This window comes from Orcinus orca, chromosome 1, assembly GCF_937001465.1.
Source record: "Orcinus orca chromosome 1, mOrcOrc1.1, whole genome shotgun sequence".
NCBI classification, from domain to species: domain Eukaryota; kingdom Metazoa; phylum Chordata; class Mammalia; order Artiodactyla; family Delphinidae; genus Orcinus; species Orcinus orca.
Window position 1 is genome coordinate 167,093,613 of NC_064559.1, and position 19,697 is coordinate 167,113,309.

Consider the following 19,697-nt stretch of genomic DNA (forward strand, 5'->3'; position numbering starts at 1 on the left):
ACCAAAGGCAACGAAATGAGCTCAATCCAGCTCCACTCAACTCTACTCAATGCCACAGGCTTTGCTCACAGCCAGTCTCAGAGCAGCCACATTGAAGGCCGCGCTGTGTCAGAGCAGGGACCTTAGGTTATAGTACTCAGACCTCTGGGCGCCTCCAGGCAAGAGGCTGGGCCCGAGCAGAGCATGGAGAACTTGAAGAGGGCATCGCAGGCAGGTGGAGCAGCCTGAGCAAAGGCTGGGAGGAGGGAGGAGGGTGGCACTCGGGGACGGCAACCGTCTCTGAAAACTGGGGCCTCTCCTCTGGGTGTGTGGTGCCGGGGCTGGGAGGGCAGCTGTGCCGGGCGCGGCCTCACCGGACAGGCAGGCGGTGGTGTCAATCCATTTGAGCAGCTGTCCGACGCTCAGCTCGCCACGCTGGTTGGTGTGGCAGGGCAGCACCAGCTGGCTCATCTGCACCTCCGTGGGGTTCCGGTAGCCCTCGTCCTCTGCCATGTTGTTCTCAGTGCGTGAGGCCGACTTCCGGGATGCACGGTTGGAGAACACGGAGGCCAGGCCCTGGGAAACAGAAGAGGCGGTCAGCTTACAGCAGGGTCTCCCAGATCTGCCAGTCCCTGAGACCCCAGGGCCACCCGCCATAAGACCCCAACTCCAAGAGTGGCCACCACCTTCCAGCCCAGGGTCTCAGACCCCCAGGGGCTCTCTGGATGCCTTTATGCCCAGCTTCCTTTTGGCCAACAATTCTGTGTTAACATAACCTTGGACCTGAAGGAGGGGGCTGGGAGAGAGGGATGCAGCAGAGAACTAATTCAGCTGGTGGGCCAGCTTATTCAAATTTTGCCTCAGATTCTCCTTCATTCTGGAAAGATTCCCCCTCACTCTTCAGGGAGGCCCAGTGAGCCCTGCAGCAGTCAAGCCTGGGGACTTGCTCCTAGTTCATCCTATAAGAGCCCCTACCTTGGGCCCCTCATTCTTCAGATGACATCAGTAGCAGCATCTCTGCTGGGTGCTCATCCGTCATCAGCTCTACTGACTGGGAGGGCTCTGGGCGGTCACTGACCAGCTGGCTGATCCTGACCAGGGCTGGAACAGCTGCCAGCTGGAGAACCAGCAGAGAAAGTCCTCAAACGCATGAGTTAGAGGAGGAGTTTCTGCCCAGGGCCCAGCTTGTCTCACTCGCCAGGCAGCAGAGGTGGGGAGTGCCTAGGAGTCCCCTAGATGGGGCGGGATGAGGAAGGGCAGCCAAACTGCCATCCTATCTCTCTCATGACACTGAACAGAGGTGGGGACGCCTGCCTGCATGAGAAAAATGACAGGAGGGACGGGCATAGGGGTTCCGATTTTCATGGCCAATGCCAATTGTGGTGACGATAAGTCACCGCTAACGTTTATAAAGTGCTTATTAAGTATCAGATACTCGTCTAAGCACTTTACAAGTACTAAGTCAAATGTTATCCACACAACACACCTCTGAAAGAGGTACATTATTATCTTCATTTCAAAGATGAGGAAACTGGGACTTCCCTGGCAGTCCAGTGGTTAAGACTTCACCTTCCAATGCAGGGGGTGTGGGTTCAATCCCTGGTCGGGGTGGGGGGGGACGGGGCTCGTGGCCAAAAAACCAAAACATAAAACAGAAGCAATATTGTAACAAATTCGATTAAAAAAAAAAATAGATGAGGAAACTGAAGCCCAAGTAAGTGCCAAGCCCAGCTGTGACCCACAGAGTCTGAGGTCCTGCCCATCACACTACACTGCCTGCAGGACCTCCTGGGGTCCGAGATGAGGAATCTAGGGCCCTGGATGCGGATTCAGCAGCAAAGCGTGCTGTGACCCGATGTTGACCCTGCCACTGCCGCAGGATGGGGGCAGTGACGGCTCGGGGCAAGGATGGGTCTCATTCTGGGAGTCTATACCCTTTGGATAACTCCCTTCACAAGGATCCCATAGCTAATTCAGTCAATTCAAAACACACCGAGTTAACTTGTTTAGGTCACTGACCCCCCTAAGAGGCAGAACTGGGATTTGAACCAAGCCAGTCTGACCCAGAACAGCTTGTGGGTTCCCAGACAGGCAGCTCATTCCCAAGAGTCCCTGGGTACCAGGCTCAGTGCTAGGCACCAAAAGGAGAGAGAGGAGGGCAGCTGCGCCAGGAGCTCGCAGCCTGGGTGGGGGCCTGCGGGTGTCAGGCTGCCAGGCTGTTGCAGGCAGCTCCCAGGCCTCTGCAGTCCAAGCATCAGGACCCGTCACCATGGTAACCACTGCCAAGGCATTTCCGGCCGGGTGTGCATTGGGGGCCTGCTTGGATGTGGATGCGGGTGGCTGGCTTTCTGGGTATGGGAGACGGTAGAGGAAGGAGGCAGGCAGACTCCGTTCACCCACACTCTTCCCAACCCCTCCCATGGCTAGAGGTTCTGGGCAGAACATTCCAGAAAGAAGCCCTGGAGAAAGCTAGGGCAATGGGGGAGGCAAAATGCAGAGGGTAAGGGGGCAGAAGAAAAGCAGAGCATGTGGAGTTTCTGGGCCGTTCTGTATGTGCACACAGGGAACCCCCCCAGCACAATGTCCCTGCTTCACAAGCCTATTCTCATCTACTGCCTCACTGGATCCTCACGAGGCAGGCAGAGGGTGAAAACCGTTTACCCCATTTTACAGATGAGGAAAGTGAGGCTGGAAAAAGCCCTAGACCAGCAGTCAGGACATCTGAATTCCAATCCTCTCTGCTTCCCACCTAGCCCATACCCACTCCTACCAGCCTCCTATTTCCTGTTGTGCAAAGCCAAAGTCCCATCCATTGGAGTCTACATGCCTGGAGGCAGGATCTTTGCCTTACCCATTTGTTCATTCATTCATTCACTCATTCATTCACCGAGCACCTCCTCTGTATTGGACTGTCCCCCAAACACTGAACATATAAGAGAAATTGGGCCAATCCTTTGCGAAGCTCCTACTCTAGTGCTTATGCTTAGAAGTACCTGGCACAGGGACTTCCCTGGTGGTGCAGTGGTTAAGAATCCGCCTGCCAATGCAGGGGACACGGGTTCGATCCCTGGTCTGGGAAGATCCCACATGCCACAGAGCAACTAAGCCCATGCGCCACAAATACTGAGCCCGCGCTCTAGAGCCCGTGAGCCACAACTACTGAGCCCATGTGCTGCAACTACTGAAGCCCGTGTGCCTAGAGCCTGTGCTCTGCAACAAGAGAAGCCACAGCAGTAAGAACCCACGCACCGCAACAAAGTGTAGCCCCCGCTCGCCGCAACTAGAGAAAGCCCGTGCGCAGCAGCGAAGACACAACGCAGCCAAAAATCAATCAATAAATAAATTAAATTTTTAGGGCTTCCCTGGTGGCGCAGTGGTTGAGAGTCTGCCTGCCGATGCAGGGGACACGGGTTCGTGCCCCGGTCTGGGAAGATCCCACATGCCGCCGAGCGGCTGGGCCCGTGAGCCATGGCCGCTAGGCCTGCGCGTCTGGAGCCTCTGCTCCGCAACGGGAGAGGTCACGTCAGTGAGAGGCCCACGTACCGCAAAAAAAAAAAAAAAAAAAGAAGAAGAAAATAAATAAATTAATTAATTAAATTTTTTAAAAAAGAAGTACCTGGCACACAGTAGGACCTCATCAAAGGTTTGTAAAGGAATGTCTAGAGGCAGACTTGAGTTCAAATCCTAGCCCTGCCCCTCATGCGCTGTGTGATCCTGAGCAAGCCCCTCCCTCTTGAACCTCATCTGTCACTCACCAGGCAGGGGCAGGGGGCGACTGCCAGTCCTCAAGATATCCCACCCTCGATGCCAGGATTCTGGGATCTAATCCTGCAGGGCTCTGGCATGGCCAGCTGAGCTTTCCAATGAGGAAGCTAAGGAGGCCGGTTACCTGTCAGGCAGGAAATACTGTACTCTGAGCAGGGCTGAGCTCCCACCCCACTCCCCTCTGGCAAGCTAAGGAAAAAGCCCCACTGTGCTGTGCTCCCAGTTCCCTCAAAGAGAGGAGTGCAGAGCCCCCGGGCTGGAGCACGCGCAGGGAGGCAAAGCACAGCCTCTCAGACTCCAACTCCTTCCTTGGGCTCCAAGGCAGTCTGCCACGTCAGGGTAGGCAAGGCCAGGCCTCCTTCTAATCCCATGGTGGGCAGGCATCCAGCCCAGGAGGCAGGGGCGTGTGTGGCCCAGGCAGGGTTTTGCCAATAAGGCCCCAGAGCCGAGCCATTCCTCTCAGGGCCAGTCACGGGGAGAGCAGAGGCCCTGGTCAGAGTTAGGGCCTGGGGCGGCCAGGCTGCGCCAAGACAGCTGACAGGGAGGACGGAGCCTGCACGAAGGTGGAGAGGGCATCTAAGGGCCAGGGACATGCGCTCTCAGACGGCAGCCATGCCGGGGGCTGGCTTCCAGCCGCAACAGACCCGGCCAGATTTGATAATCCCAGACTAGGCCCCAGCTGGCTACACTGAGGTCTCTGTGTCCCTGCTCCTCAGCCAGAGGCATGGGACAAAACTGCTGGGTCAGAGCAAGAAAGGCCACTTTGCTCAATCCCTTCACACCTGGGGAAACTGAGGCACACAGAGGGAAAGGCTGGTCCTGGTAAAGCCCCCTAGGCCAGGGCTCCTTCTGGGCAATTTAACAACAGGCCACACTACAGACTTAATCTGGATTTCCTCCCTCCCCCAAGTAGCCAAGTCTCAGTGACCCAACCTCCTTAAACTCTCAGTCTAGCCCCCCTGCCCTGATGTGCTCAGGCCCCCGCACTGCTCACTCACTGGGTTATTTCCACAGCCAGTCCACAGGCCTCCAGTAGCTCTCCACCTCCTTCCAGGCCTCTATGCAACACCGGAAGGATCTTTCCAAAACCCAAAGCCACCAACTAGACAACCACAACCTACAGCGTCCTGCCTTGCGGGGAGGCTGGACCCAGTCCTTGCAACTGGGACCTCGTTCTGTGCCTTAGGACCACACAGACTTCTCTGAAGAGCAAGCCTGAGCAGGCATCTCCCCTGCTCAAGACTCCTCGATGGCTTCCTGCCGCTCTCGGGATCGAGGCCCTGCTCTGTAGCTGCTGCCACTGTCCCCGCAGCTGCTCTCCCAGCTCCAGACCACGCTCGGTTCCCCAGAGCACGCTCTCACCCCACCTCCGTTCCTCTGCCACATGGGCACTGCCTCTGCCTAGGATCCCTTCACCTGCGCTACCTGCCGAGTGACTGCTTCCTCCTCCTCCCTCTTCAGCACCTCCCCCTGCCTTTTCCCCAGGGAGAGCTAGGGCCTCCCTGGCCCCCACAGCCTTACTGTCTCCACACGGCACTGACCGAGCTGTGCAGTCACTGATTCAGAGCCGCCTGCCCCAGCAGACAGGCATTCCCACAGGACAGGGATGGAGTCAGGCCTGGCACAGAGCAGGTGCCGAATAAACGCCTATGGGAGAGGAAAAGGGTGATGACAAGGGCGGCCTAGGAGCTGAGACTTGATGACGAGGACCATCTGAGGTACAGGGAGGACTGCAGAACAGCAGAAAGGAGACTCAGGAACAGCAGGGACTCCAGTGACGGGAGTGGCCGGGGCAAAGGGAAGCAGGTGGGGAAAGTACTAGGTACCTGTTTGGGTGCAGACAGAGGGAGGGGCCAAGGAGTCCCCAGAAACCACGGAAGACCCCTGGAGAAGGGCGCGGCCTACAATGATTAGTGGGAAAACGTAGAGACCAGCCAGCAGAGACATCTTAGTGCCTTCAAGAACCATCTTGAAGTACTTCCCTGGTGGTGCAGTGGTTAAGAATCCGCCTGCCAGTGCAGGGGACATGGGTTCGAGCCCTGGTCCGGGAAGATCCCACATGCCGCGGAGCAACTAAGCCCGTGCGTCACAAGTACCGAGCCTGCGCTCTAGAGCCTGTGAGCCACAACTATTGAGCCCACACACTGCAACTACTGAAGCCCGCACACTCTAGGGCCTGCATGCCACAACTACTGAGCCCGCGTGCTGCAACTACAGAAGCCCGCACACCTAGAGCCTGTGCTCCATAACAAGAGAAGCCACCGCAATAGGAAGCCAACGCACCACAACAAAGAGTAGGCCCTGCTCACTACAACTAGAGAAGGTCCACATGCAGCGACAAAGACCCAAAACAACCAAAAAAGAAAAAAGAATCATCTCAAAGAGAAGGCCTAGAGCAGAGGAGGCCCACCTGCCCTGGAGGGGAGAAGCTGGCCTGGGTGACCGCTCAGCTCATCCACCAGGACACGGGGCTGCTCTTGGGCATCAGCCTGGCCTGGACCCAAGTCCGGTTCCACAACTAACTTGTGTGACTTCAGGCAGGCTGCTCAGCCTACCTCTGTGGACTACCTACAGTTCCCTCAACTGTAAAAATGGGATTATAATACCTACATCCAGGGTCATCATGGGGATGAAATTAAACAAGATCAAGTGTTCAAAGCTCCTAGCACACACCTGCCACGTGGCTAACGTTTATTGAGCACTTAGGTTAGCATTATAAACTGAGTTTGGGCTTCCTACAGAAATATAGCTGGGAGACACCTAAACAGAGCTCAAACCAGACTGTCTACATAGTACTTTCTCATGTATGAGTTCACCAGAGGCTCACGGCAACCCCATGAGGAGGCAAGACCGGTAGCCGGTTTGAGAGGTTCTGTGAGAACTCAGAAAGCCAGCAATAGTGGAGCAGGGATTCAAGTGCAGGGTGCAAGACCCCACACGGCCCTGCCCCGCCCCACTGTCCCGCCTGGCCTCTCCCCAGGGGGTGGGGACTGGAAGGCAGGCAGGCAGCAGGGAGAAGTGCCTTGGCCCACCGCCAGCCAGGCCTCATGAAAACCAGGCACTCCTGCAGCGTGAGGGAGCTGCCTCAGCTGGTGCCCTGTCCCCACAAAGGTGGCTCCAGGCTCTCAGAGCGACCAGCCGCTTCCCAGTGGTTTTCTCACCAGCAAGGCAGGAGCATCTGTCAACCTCCTAAACACCCCTTCAAGTCTATTCCCTGTCTTCTTCCAGAAAAGGCTCTGAGGTAGCCTGCGCATGCACACAGACTGCACACACACAGGGCTCCATAATGCAACAGAGCTAAGGAACAAAATAAGGGAGGAGCAATTATGTTAGGAATCCAGGTGCACAAAGATGCTGCCATAGAGAACTGCAGTTGGCCTCGAGATTCCCAGTAGACAAGGCTATAAAGGACAGTAGTGGATGCACTCATCCGTGACACCAGCTAGAGGACTGGGAGGACGGCGGTGGCCTGTTCCATAGGCTTTTCATAGTCATGCATATCAGATCATACCTTCATTCTAGAAGATAAATAATGGTCTCCAGCACCCTATGCACACATCCTCATTCTACTTCTAGCTACAGGGTGTGTTGGCACTTGACATTTTTCAAGATTTGGGGGTGAGGAAGGTAGAGAATTAAACCATTATTTTTTACTAAGCACCTCCTATATGCCATTCATTTGGTTAGCACTTATTGAACACCTACTGTGTACCAAGTTCTACGCTAGGAGCTTCCATATGTATTATTTCAGTAATTCTCATATCTATCCTACAACGCACTGTTATTCTACTCATTTTACTGATGAGGAAACCAAGGCTGAGAGCCAGTACATTGCTTCTAAACACCTGAGAAGTGATAGAGTCTAAGACAATCCCAGGGCAGTTCCCTGGTGGCCTAGTGGTTAGGATTCTGGGCTTTCACTGCTGTCACCCGGGTTCAATCCCCAGTCAGAGAACTGAGATTCCGCAAGCCACGCAGCACGACCCAAAAAAACCCACAAACAATCCCAGACCTACCAGCCAAAGCCCACATTTATATCTCTATAGCACTTCCATAGGTCTCAGAGATGGAGAAGATGGAAGAAATTCTTCCATCCGAAACTCAGAGAGGGGACGTAAACTACCCCACGTCATACAGCCGGTCAGTGACGTTGGAGAGAACAGAGGCCAGTGCCCTGAGTCCCCACCCAGAGCCCACAGCCTGGGGTAGGCTGCTCAGGCGGTGGGCACTCCCCTTCTGACAGCCAGCTCTTGTGCTCTCCCAGTGTGGACAGAGGGGGATGGGAGGGTCTCCAACCTTCTCATCTTGCCCCTGACCCTAAATCTGTTAAAGAAGGGAAGTGGGGTTGGGGGCATAATTGAAATTCTGAGCTAAGCCTGCCTCCTTTGGAGGTAGAGCTTCATGAGGCATTTCCAGTTCAGTGCCTTCCTATAAAACTGAATATAAGTGGAATTTGTATCAGCTCATCACCCCCAGGAGACGTTGGATGAGTTATTTTACCTTTCTGTGCCTCAGTTTCCTCATCTGTCAAATGGAGCATTTAACTAGAGAGTCTCCAAGACTCTTTTCAACCATGAAAGTGTTTGGCTTATGGGAGGACTTTTTTGACAAGACCCACGAGGCCCCTGGCAGATCGCCGGCCACGCCTCCAGTCTTGATCACACCCGTACCGCCAGCCACACTGGCCGTCTCTCAGTTCCTCATACCCATCAGGCCACTGCCCACTTCTGGACTCTTCTCACGGCATCCCCTCTGCCTGGAGCAGTCTTCCCTCTCCTCTCCACCTCCGTAAGGCCTTCTCATCCCTCAGCTCCATTCTCTCTCCCGCCATCCTCATGCTCCTGGCCCCATGAACCTCTGGTCTAAATGCTCTCCATTGTGACAACATTCATTTAATTGTGGGAGTATTTGGTGGACATCGATGCGAAGATCCACCAGGTAGGAGCCCTCTCTCTCTACCCCTGGTGTCCACCGGGCCCAGCACGGAGCCTGGCTCACCGTGGACCAAATGAATGAGTTTGTTCAGAGGGTCTCCAATTCCCACTGATGTCACCCTATGTAGGCAGGGAGAATACAGGCCATGAGGTCAGGAGAAGTTCTCCACTAGAGGCCCTGCCCCTTCACCCCATTCTATTTTTTTTTTTCTTTTTTTGGCCACGCCGCAAGGCACGTGGGACCTTAGTTCCCCGACCAGGGATCGAACCTGTGCCCCCTGCAGTGGATGCACAGAGTCAACCACTGGACCACCAAAGAAGTCCTTTTTCTCCCTCTCTTTTTTCCCCCCTTCACCCCATTCTAGAACAGAGAGCCTGAACATCACCTGCCTCCAGCCACTCCCCGAGGGTAAAAATAGCTGGTCTGAAATCTGATACCTGCCCTCAGCTGGGTCATCTGGAGAATTCCTCCTGCCCCACTGAAGAGCCAGCCAGGGGCCAGAGAGGGCAGGGAGGGCATTTCCTGAATGCTTAACCATTCCTATCTCATCTGATACACAGGAAACATTTGCGGTGTTATCATTGGCAAGGTACACAGGGGACCCAGAGAAGTCCCAAGTCCAAGGTCCCGCAGCTCTAAACCACAGAGCCAGGGCTTAAGTGCAGGTCTCCTGCTTCTATCTACAAGGTAGCTCTTGCCTCCTCACCACAAGACTGAAAAGGGCTTAGAGATTGAATACAACTGCCTGCTGGTATGAACGGGGAAACTGAGGCAGTGGGTGCCATCTGTCCAAGGTCTTAAGTGAAAGGGCCTGAAGTGGGGCAGACCTTGAGTAAGTAATTGAGAAGGTGAGGACAATCCCCATCCCATCTCCATCCAAGACTTGTGAGGGTTAAAGGAGATCCCGAAACTGAGGGCACCCGACTAACTGTGAAGTGCTGCCAGATGTGAGGGAGGCTGGAGATGATGAAGCAGTTGGGCAGGACCAGACTTGCCTTTCCCCCAGCAGCCTTCTCACTCCTGGAAACCAGAATGTGGAGATGGGAGGAAATGTATGGAAAGTGCCTTGTAAACCACAGTGGCTCAGCCCTCCTTTTATTCCAGCACTTCCTGAGTCTGCGAAGGGCCTGCCCACAGGGACAGGGCAGCCCGAGTGGATCCCCGCACAGAGCAAGACAGGGGTTACCTGGGAGACACTGCCACGCAGAGCGGGCGCAGCAGGGGCCTGAAAATGAGGCGGAACCTGCAGGGACTGGCTGTGTGGGACTGGGATTCAAAGTCGCCTCATCCTCAGCTCTGCTTCTCTGCATCGTTTGGGCACTGTCCCCACAGAGTGTTGCAGAACTATGACCGATGGGACGTGAGCAAGTTTTTAAATGTCTCTGGCCCCAGCTTCCTCCTTTATAAAACTGAAAGGGTAGGTATGCAAGTGCAAATGAGAACAATCGTGCTCCCTTGTTTAATTATTTAATATGTGCCAGGTGTGGTGCTAAGCATTTTCTGTGCCTTTTCTCTTTCAATCCTCACACAGCCCTAATAGTCAAATGTTGTTGTTATTCCCATCTTACAGATGGGAAAACAGAGGCTCAGAAAGGGTATGGTGCACGCGCGTGTGCACGTACACACATACACACCCACACCCATGCACACACACACACACACACACACACACACAGCCAGTAAAGGGCAGAGTTGGGACTTGAACCCAAGTGTGTTTACCTCAAGGGCCGAGTCTGCTTGGGTACTTTGCTGTAACTGCCTCTCTCTTGTCTGACAGGCAGGATAGTTATTGCTGCATCCCAGGCATTAGTGCCAGGCACAGGCCCTTCCTTACCCACACATGCCAGGCAGGGCCCTCAGGGAAGCTCTCCTCCCCATCGACCCTCACATCCTCTGCAGGAAACAGTGATGGTATCAGGAGCTCCTCCCAGCACAGTCCAGGGTCCGGGCACTTGTCCTACTGGATACTCAAGGCCAGCAGCCTGTGAGGGAGTGAGGTGCCACCACCAGTGCAGACACTGCAAGCTGTCTGTCAGCGGAAAACCGTACTTTCTAAATCCTTAACTTTGGGGAGTGGGAGGAAGCCTCATGGACAGCTAGATAGGTCCCTCTCAGACGCAGGCATGTCCAGCTACCCCTGCCCCTCCACCACTGACAGCTGCCTCCCTGCAGCTTCCTTCCTTGGAGCTGTTTGCCACCTCTCACCCCCTACGTCCAGCAGACCCCAGAAAGGGGCAGGAGGGGTCTGCACACAGGCAGTCTGACCCCAAGTGTGACTGGCCCCTCGGGCAAGCCCCTCTGATAGTATCCAGCATGGAACCCACATTCACGGGGAACCCCCCGCCATGCGAGCCCCTGGCAGTGGGGTGAGCCCTTCAGGATCTGTGAAGAATAGGGCCAGCCTCTCTCTTCATCAGAGCCCTTCATGCCCTGCCTGTCAGACAGCCAAGGCTGCTGCCTGACACCGCATCTGAGACACCATGGCAACGGGTGGCCAGGCGATGGGCCAGGTCTGGCCATCCTGCAAGCAAGTCCATTTACCTTGGAGCTGGAAACAGTTACAGGGACCACAGGAGAGCACGGGGGAGAGGGAGAGAGAAAGAGAAAAGGGGAGGGGGGAGGAGAGAGGGGTTACAGAGAGAGAAAGAGGGAAAGAAGGGAAAGAGAGAAAGGGAATAGAAAAACCATGAGGTCAAAGAATAGACGCTGGTAGGGAACAGAGCAAGTGGAAGAGAGGACACACACACACACACACACACACACACACACGAGAGAGAGAGAGAGAGAGAGAGAGAGAGAGAGAGAGAGAGAGAGAGAGAGAGAGAGAGAGAGAGACAGAGAGAGAGAGAGAGAGAAGTGAGGAGGCAGGAAAGGGGCCCCTCCCAAACTCCCCCACTGCTCACATTCCTCAGGTTGGAGCTGCTCTCAGCCCTTTGGGATTCTGGCCACAGCTGGGACTTCCTGCCCCAGGAAGCTGGCAGCCCCGTGGCCCCTTGGAGGCCCCAGTCGCTGCTCCAGTCCCTGCAGTCCCCTCCACTGAGGGACGGTGTCTGCCCTCCCCAGCAGGTGGGGCCCCTGCCCCAACCCCTCAGGCAGCACCTAGAGGCTCAGTCCCCTGCTTGGTCCCCACACTCCCCCAAGGCCCCAGCTGGTCACCGGTCACCAGTTCTCCCGTCCTCTCGCCCAGTTCCCCTCCCTTCATACAACACACCAACTTCTTTCCTCCAAAGTGTTCAAGAAATCATTCCTAAGCAGAGCAGAGTGGCGAGAGTGGGTGTGACTTCACCCACAGAACGCATTTCCTTACTCCGCAGGAAGAGTGGGCCTCAGGAGGCCCAGCAAGGGGAAACCAGCCCTCGAGGGGCTGCTTCTAAGGCCCCGAGTCGCCAGGTGGAAGGCTGGGACCCGGAGCTGGGCCTGGCCTGTTCCCTCGCAAGGGCTGCTGAGCTGAGCAGATGTGCCAGTGGTTCTCTGCTGGGCACTCACCATGCTCCAGGGCCTTCCTCGGCCTCAAGCTCTCTGGCTGCAAGGTGGCCTTATCATTCCTGCCCTAGTCCCACTCCCACCCCCCACGTGCCCTAAACTGTCTCAGAGGAATCTGAGCCCGCAAGAAAGGATTGTTGAAGAGGTGATGAGCAGGGCAGACAGAGAAGAAAGAAAAACAGGAAGGCATAGGGGGCTGGCAAGCAGGACACAGCCTGCATTGGAATCCTGGCACCGCCTCTGTCTCCCTGGATAAACTTAGTCACTTACTTAAGCCACTCTGAACCTCACTTTCCACATCTGTAACATGGGAATAATAATATCATAGTGAGTATTCAATGAGATTATATACAAAGTGCTTAGACCAGGATCTGACCTATAGAAAATGCTTGAAAAGTGTCAGCTCTCCATGTTGTTAAAAAGCCAGGGCATGGGGACTTCCCTGGTGGTCCAGCGGGTAAGTCTCCACGCTCCCAATGCAGGGGGCCCGGGTTCAATTCCTGGTTGGGGAACTAGATCCCGCATGCATGCCGCAACTAAGAGTTGCATGCGGCAACTAAGAAGCCTGCGTGCCACAACTAAGAAGCCCGCATGCTACAATTAAAAGTCCTGCATGCTGCAACAAAGATCCCGCGTGCTGCAGCTAAGACACGGCACAGCCTAAATAAATAAAAATCAATCTTTAAAAAAAGAAAAAAAAGCTGAGACATTCATATCATTCTTTTAGATTCCATACAATACATAAATAGACTCGTAGACATAGAAAACAAACTTATGGTTACCAAAGGGGAAAGGGTGGGAGAGAGAGGGGTAACTTAGGAATTTGGGATGAACAGATACACACTACTATATATAAAATAGATACACAACAAGGACCTACTATATAGCACAGGGAACTATATTCAGTATCTTGTGATAACCTATAATGGAAAAGAATCTAAAAGAATACATATATATATATATATACACACAAGAATACATATATATATATATATATATATATATATATATACACATCACTGAGTCACTTTGCTGTACACCTGAAACTAACACAACATTGTAAATCAACTATACTTCAATTAAAAAAAAAAAAAGCCAAGGCATTGTTGAAGGACACAGGGAATCATCCTAACCTGGAAGGGCCTGCGCTGGTCCCTGGGGTAAGAGATCCCCACCGTGACTGGCCAGGCGGCCCTGGCAGAGCCCATGCCAAGCTTGAGGACGAGGACCCAGGCTTCGGGTGGACAAGAGAGCTGCGGGAAGCTCCCAGTGGTGACAGACGGGCCTTTCTACCCAATTCCAGGACAGACACTTGCAGGTAAACACGCCAACTGTCTACCCCCAGGGCTTCATTTCATCCATGGATCAAGATGTTGAACAGGCTGGAGTCTGTGGCACTCCAAGGAGGCCTCCCACGGACGATCACTCACAGTCTAGCCAGACTCGGCAATGTCTCATCTCCCTGGCCCCCGAAAGTCTCAAGACGCCTCACTAAGGAAATGGCTTCTTGGAATAGAAGGCAGTGATCGCAAGAAACCAGCTCGGGTTCACAGGGAACAAGGCATTCCAGGCACAAGGGAAGAGCTCACTGGGGCAGGAATAGACATATTTTGCGTTTGCACAGATCCAGAACATTGCGGGTGCTCAGTAGACATGAGTTAAATTGAACCTGGGAGCTGTCTCCCACATTTGTCTGCTCTGTTCAACTTTTGGTCAAAGGGCTTGAATGAAGACACACCTGGTCATGGATGGCCACCTGAAAGGTTGTAACTTTTAAACATAAAACCAAGCAGATGAAAATGAACACGATTCACACTGTCAGGCTGCATTTAAGTTTTTCTGTTGCCGTCACTTTGTTCTATGTGTGCTGGCGTGGCTCTAGCTTAATGGTTGTTTATGCAAAAACGGCCTCATGGTTTCCCCTAACCACAAGCACAACAGTGGCAACTCCTGCTGCATCCAAAGGGCGCCCTGTGGTTGCTGAAGGCCTCTGAGGAGGTGAGCGGTGGGGACGTGTTTAGGGCAGGAGTGATTGGGTGGCAGAGAAGAGACAGCCTCTAGCTGAGGCACGGCAGGCAGTGTGAGGCCCAGCTCTGTAAGGGCGAGACAGAGCGGACAGGGAGTGGCACAGGACGGACAGCCAGGGAGTAGGGGCGACAGCGAGGGGGCCAGGCTACTTGTGGCTTGGGTGACAGCCCTCTGGCTGCAAATGTGAGGGCTGGTGGGGTCAGAGGACAGGAGGGTCCTGGTAAGGAATAAAACCAAGACCAAACAGGAGTGGACAAGGTTAGATAGAGGCTAATTCTGGCCCGAGATCAGCATCAACATTTTTAAAGACCCAGACTCTCCACTCGGGAATAGACAGTAAACAAAGGAAGCAACCTAAATGTCCATCGACAGAGGAATGGATAAAGAAGATGTGGTACTGTGCTCGCTTCCGCAGCACATATACTAAAATTGGAATGATACAGAGAAGATTAGCATGGCCCTTGCGCGAGGATGACATGCAAATTCGTGAAGCGTTCCATATTTTTCCAACAAAACATTGTGAAGCAACTATACTCCAATAAAAATCAATTAAGTACTTTACATAATTATTTTTTAAAAGAAAATGCAAAGTATTTCCTAAAAGAAAAAGAAAGTCATGAATCAAAGTATATTTCAAGTTACTGGCATAACTGCATGGAAAAATAAGAAACTGACTTTAAAACTCATGATTTTGACTGTATATCCTTAGTGGGACTTATCCTAAGAACAGAAAGGGGGCTTCCTTGGTGGCGCAGTGGTTGACAGTCCGCCTGCCGATGCAGGGGACACGGGTTCGTGCCCCGGTCTGGGAAGATCCCACATGCCGCGGAGCGGCTGGGCCCGTGAGCCATGGCCTCTGAGCCTGCGCATCCGGAGCCTGTGCTCCGCAACAGGAGAGGCCACAACCGTGAGAGGCCCATGTACCACAAACAAACAAACAAAAAAAAGAAGATATGGTACATATATACAATGGAATGTTAGCCACAAAAAGGAAAAAAAGAATGCCATTTGCAGCAACATGGATGGACCTAGAGATTATCATACTAAGTGAAGTAAGTCAGACAGAGAAGGACAAATATCATATGATGTCACTTATATGTAGAATCTAAAAAAAAAAAATGATACAAATGAACTTATTTACAAAACAGAAATAGACTCACAGACATAGAAAACAAACCTATGGTTACCAACAGGGATGGGGGAGGGGGTGGGGATAAACTAGGAGTTTGGGATTAACATATACACACTACTATATATAAAATAAACAACAAGGTCCTACTGTATAGCACAGGGAACTAAATTCCATATCTTGTAATAATTTATAATGGAAAAGAATCTGAAAAAGAATATATATATATAGGTATAACAATCCCGTTGCTGTACACTTGAAAGTAACACAACATTGTAAATTAACTATACTTCAATTTAAAAGAATTTTTTAGAAAGAAGAAAAACAGCATATGTGATAGAGAAAGAAGGTGGTGGAGCTGAAGGAACTAATTTAGGTTGAGTAATCAAGGAGACTCGTGGCCAAGATCTGAATGAATGACAAGCAGGAGAGATTGGGCAAGGTTCTGGGGGCACAGGGTCCCAGGCAGGCGAGCAGAGGGTGCAAAGAGCGCAAGGAGGAATGGGAACAAGCTTGGCTGCCAGAGGACCGGCAGGGGGGCCAGAGTAGCCAGGGCAGTGTCAGGGAGAAGGGAAGAGACCGGGAAGAGTCCTATGTCACCCAAGGCCTAAGGTCTCAGTGGAGTTTGGATTTTACTAGAGGTTTGATGGGAAAAACTGAAGTCTATGAGTGGGGAGAGAGTGATCTGACCTGCATTTTAAGATCACTCTGCTGGGGACTTCCCTGGTGGCGCAGTGGTTAAGAATCCACCTGCCAATTCAGGGGACACGGGTTCGAGCCCTGGTCCAGGAAGATCCCACATGCCGCGGAACAACTAAGCCCGTGCTCCACAACTACTGATCCTGCGCTCTAGAGCCCTGCAAGCCACAACTACTGAGCCTGCGCCCCTGGAGCCCATGCTCCGTGACAAGAGAAGCCACAGCAATGCGAAGCCCGTGCACCGCAACGAAGAGTAACCCCCGCTCGCTGCAACTAGAGAAAGCCCACGCGCAGCAATGATGACCCAACGCAGCCAAAAAATAAATAGAAATAGTAATATAAATAAATACATAAAATATCTTTAAAAAATAAAAAAGATCACTCTGCTGTTGTGTGGGGGCGGATTGCAGGGTGAGAGAGAAGCAGCGAGACTCCTCCGTGGGCCCCTGCAGTCTGAAGAGAGATGATGGACCCAGGAGTATGGGAGGTGGAGCCAGCACAACATGCTGAAGGCTTCCCCGTGTGAGAGCGAGAGAACAGGAGGTCGTGGGGAGGATCCAGACTTTGGACAAATGGCTGGTAGATGGTGGTGATGGTTACTGAGTTGGGAGAGACCAGGGGAGAACTAAGTAGGGGTGGAATCAAAAATTGTTGAGATCCTATGAAACACTTAAAGAGAGATGTCAAGGAGGATGAATGTTCAAGTTTGGAGTCTGCTGGAGAAAAGGCTGCACCTGGGGACATGAGAACACTTGGGCTTTTAAGATCCACAGGACTCTGCAACCTTGTGGTGGGTCAAAGGTGGCTGCAATTCTTTCCTACTCCTCCCTAGACCCCAGGTTGGGTCTAATCCCCTCCTCTGGAATCTGGATCCCCCTTAGTGACATTTCAACTGGTGACTTTTTTTTTATATGTGTTGGGTCTTTGTTGCTACACGTGGGCTTTCTTCTAGTTGCGGCAAGCAGGAGCTACTCTTCATTGCGGTGCGCGGGCTTATTGCGGTGGCTTCTAGACACGCGGGCTTCAGTAGTTGCAGCACCCAGGGCTTAGAGCACATGGGCTTCAGTAGTTGTGGCACACGGGCTTAGTTGCTCCATGGCATGTGGGATCTTCCCAGAGCAGGGATCGAACTTGTGTCCCCTGCATTGGCAGGCGGATTCTTAACCACTGTGCCACCAGGGAAGTCCTCAACTGGTGACTTCTGAGACCAGATCATGAGAAGCCTGGCAGCTTCCACCCAGGCCTCTTGGAACTCTTGCTCTGATGGAGCCCACTGCCAGGTGGGAAGTCTGACTTCCCACTGAGACCTTCATATGGAAAAGGCCCCATGTGGCTGCTCAAAATGTCAGTCCCAGCTAGAACCAACCTTCCGGCCATTCCCACCAAGGGGCCAAATACCAGTGAAGCCCTGGTGGACTCCACAGTCCAGCCCATCCACTGGCTGAACACCACCAAGTAACCTCCATCAACACCACATAGAGCAGAAGAGTCACCCAGCCAAGCCCTGCCCAAATCCCTGACCCACAAAAATCTCAAGATAAAATAAAACGGTTCTTGTTTTAGGCCACTAAGTTTGGGGATAGTTTGTCACACAGTCATAGTAATAGAACAGACATCATCCAAGGAGAGAGCAAAAGAGGTCGGCTGGGAAGGAGAAGCCTGCAAGGGAGCCAGAGAAGGAGCCCTGAGGTGGGAGGATCTTCAGGAGGAGGGGCGCCTGTGGGTCCAAGGTCAGAGAAGCTCTAAGGGAGCGGGAGGAAGGGCGAGAGAAGAGCCCATTAGAGTGCATTAGGAAAAGGATGAGAAGAAAGAAGTGGAAGCAGGGACCACAGAAAACTCTTTCAGATTCTTGTGGGAATGGGGAGCAAAGAAACAAGGGAGTATCTGGGAGGGGACATGGGGACAAGGGAGGGGTTCTGTTTGCCTAGAGGCAGGAGAACAAAGAGCTCGTTTGTCTCGCTAATGGGACAGAGCCAGTTGTGTGCCTGAGAACCGCCTACAGCACAGGGACTGCCCAAGATTTGCTCTCCCAGAAGCTCAGAAAATCCCTTTTTAGAAATCTATGGCTGCCATTTACTGTGCACCTACTATGTGCCAGGCCTAGTTCTTGGGGGTCCTTTAATTCTCAAGTCCGCCCTGAAGCAGGAGCCCTCATTTTACGGCTGAGGAAAAGGAAACTCAGGGAACAGGGAAAGATCCACTCAAAGACACATGACCAGTAAAAGGTAGAGCAGAGACTGGACGTGGGCTCTTCTGACTCCAGAGCGTGGCAGGGGTGCTGCAGCGGGACCAGTCCTGGAGGGAGATCAGATCCCCCAGCCCACGGGACTTATGAGACAGAGCCTGGCACTTGGGAGACCCTCCATCGGTTTCCTCCCTGCTCTCCTGCCTTCCAGGTGATACAGAGAAAGAGCTGGACGGGAGTGGTCCCTGGCCAGTCCATCCCCCACTGGGCTGTGGGGATCTCACCACCACCCACCATCACCATCCCCCCATGCCTCTGCAGAGGGCCTAGCAGGCTCAGAAGTCCCTCCCAGTCTCCTGTTTGCCTCCCTGAGAACCAGTCTGAGCAGGGGTGAGACACACCTTCTCTTAGTCTTGCAGCCTGAAAGCTCTACTTTTATCTTCCAAAGTAAGGGCAGGCAGGTGGGGACCAGGTAATCTCAGTCCCAAGAGGCCCTCAGGGTAGGGATGGAGGAAGCAATGCTGTACTTGCCCCTTCCCTTGCCCCAAAGTCATTCAGTCCTTGGGCCCCCTCCTCTCCCCAGGCCCATGTGTCCCACGAACCCCACTGCTCTCAAAGCCTGTAGGCAGGCCGTCCAATCTCTATGTAAATGCATCATGACACTAACCTCCTTGGCACAAAGCAGGCTCAAATGACAGGGACCATTATTACCCCCGTGTCCACATGTTTCGGATGAGGAAACTGAGGCTGGGAAAAGGTAGCCGCCAGCCACTAGCCCAGAATGAGCCGGAGACTTCTGACCCCAGACCACCATCCCTCCCACAGCTCTGGGGGCAGTATCCCCAGAGCAGGAGAGGAGCTGGGTCTCTCCATACCCTCCCTAAGGGATCAAATGGAAATTGAGACTCACCTGGTTTGGCTCAGCCCTGGAGTGTGCTGGAAATCTGAGGCTGCTTTAGGAAGACTTGAAGGCCACTCCCCTTCCAGATCTCTGAACGGATTCCAGGCCTAGGAGCAGGGCCACACCTGGCTGGGCCGCACCCCCAGGGCGGATCACAGCCTGTTCCAGAGGTGGAGTTCAGCATTTCCACCAGCAGTGAGCATCCCATTCCAAATGATGGGCCTCTGTGTGGCACCGCAGAGGTGCTGCCAGCCAGCCTGCTGACTCCCTGGACTTTTGAACAACCAGACAAGGTAAAGCACATACAACCACTTTCTAGACTGTAAAGTGGGTGTACATAGGAGGAGATAAACTCCTTGAAAACAGGAGCCAGGCCCATGTCTCTCTAGAGTCCCAGGGCCTCACTATTTTTTTTTTCCAGCTCTATTGAGATACGGTTGACAAATAAAAGTTGTACACATTCAGGTTGCAAAACACAATGTTTTGATATACGTATATATCGTGAAATGATTACCACAATCAAGCTAATCAACACATCCATCACCTCATTTTTTTTTTTTTTTTGCGGTACGCAGGCCTCTCATTGCTGTGGC

General features: G+C 53.0%; 1 protein-coding gene and 1 non-coding gene across 6 annotated transcripts in view; one reads left to right on the top strand and one right to left on the bottom strand.

Annotated features, from left to right (window-relative positions):
• Positions 1-19,697, bottom strand: part of ACOT11 (acyl-CoA thioesterase 11) — a 69,166-nt gene that overhangs the window by 22,264 nt on the left and 27,205 nt on the right. For 4 of the 5 annotated variants that reach the window (XR_004485366.2, XM_049710961.1, XM_033435431.2 and 1 more), the window contains exon 2: positions 354-555. Coding sequence is in view for 4 of the 5 variants with exons in the window: in XM_049710961.1 (XP_049566918.1) it covers positions 354-555 (202 nt within the window). In the remaining variant the exon portion in view is untranslated. Of the gene's footprint in view, positions 1-353; positions 556-6,905; positions 7,017-19,697 lie in introns of those variants that run through there. The other variant, XM_049710953.1, reaches the window with a different exon arrangement.
• LOC117202886 (U6 spliceosomal RNA) lies at positions 14,590-14,696 on the top strand. Its single transcript, XR_004485396.1, has one exon. It is a non-coding gene; the product is annotated as a U6 spliceosomal RNA (small nuclear RNA).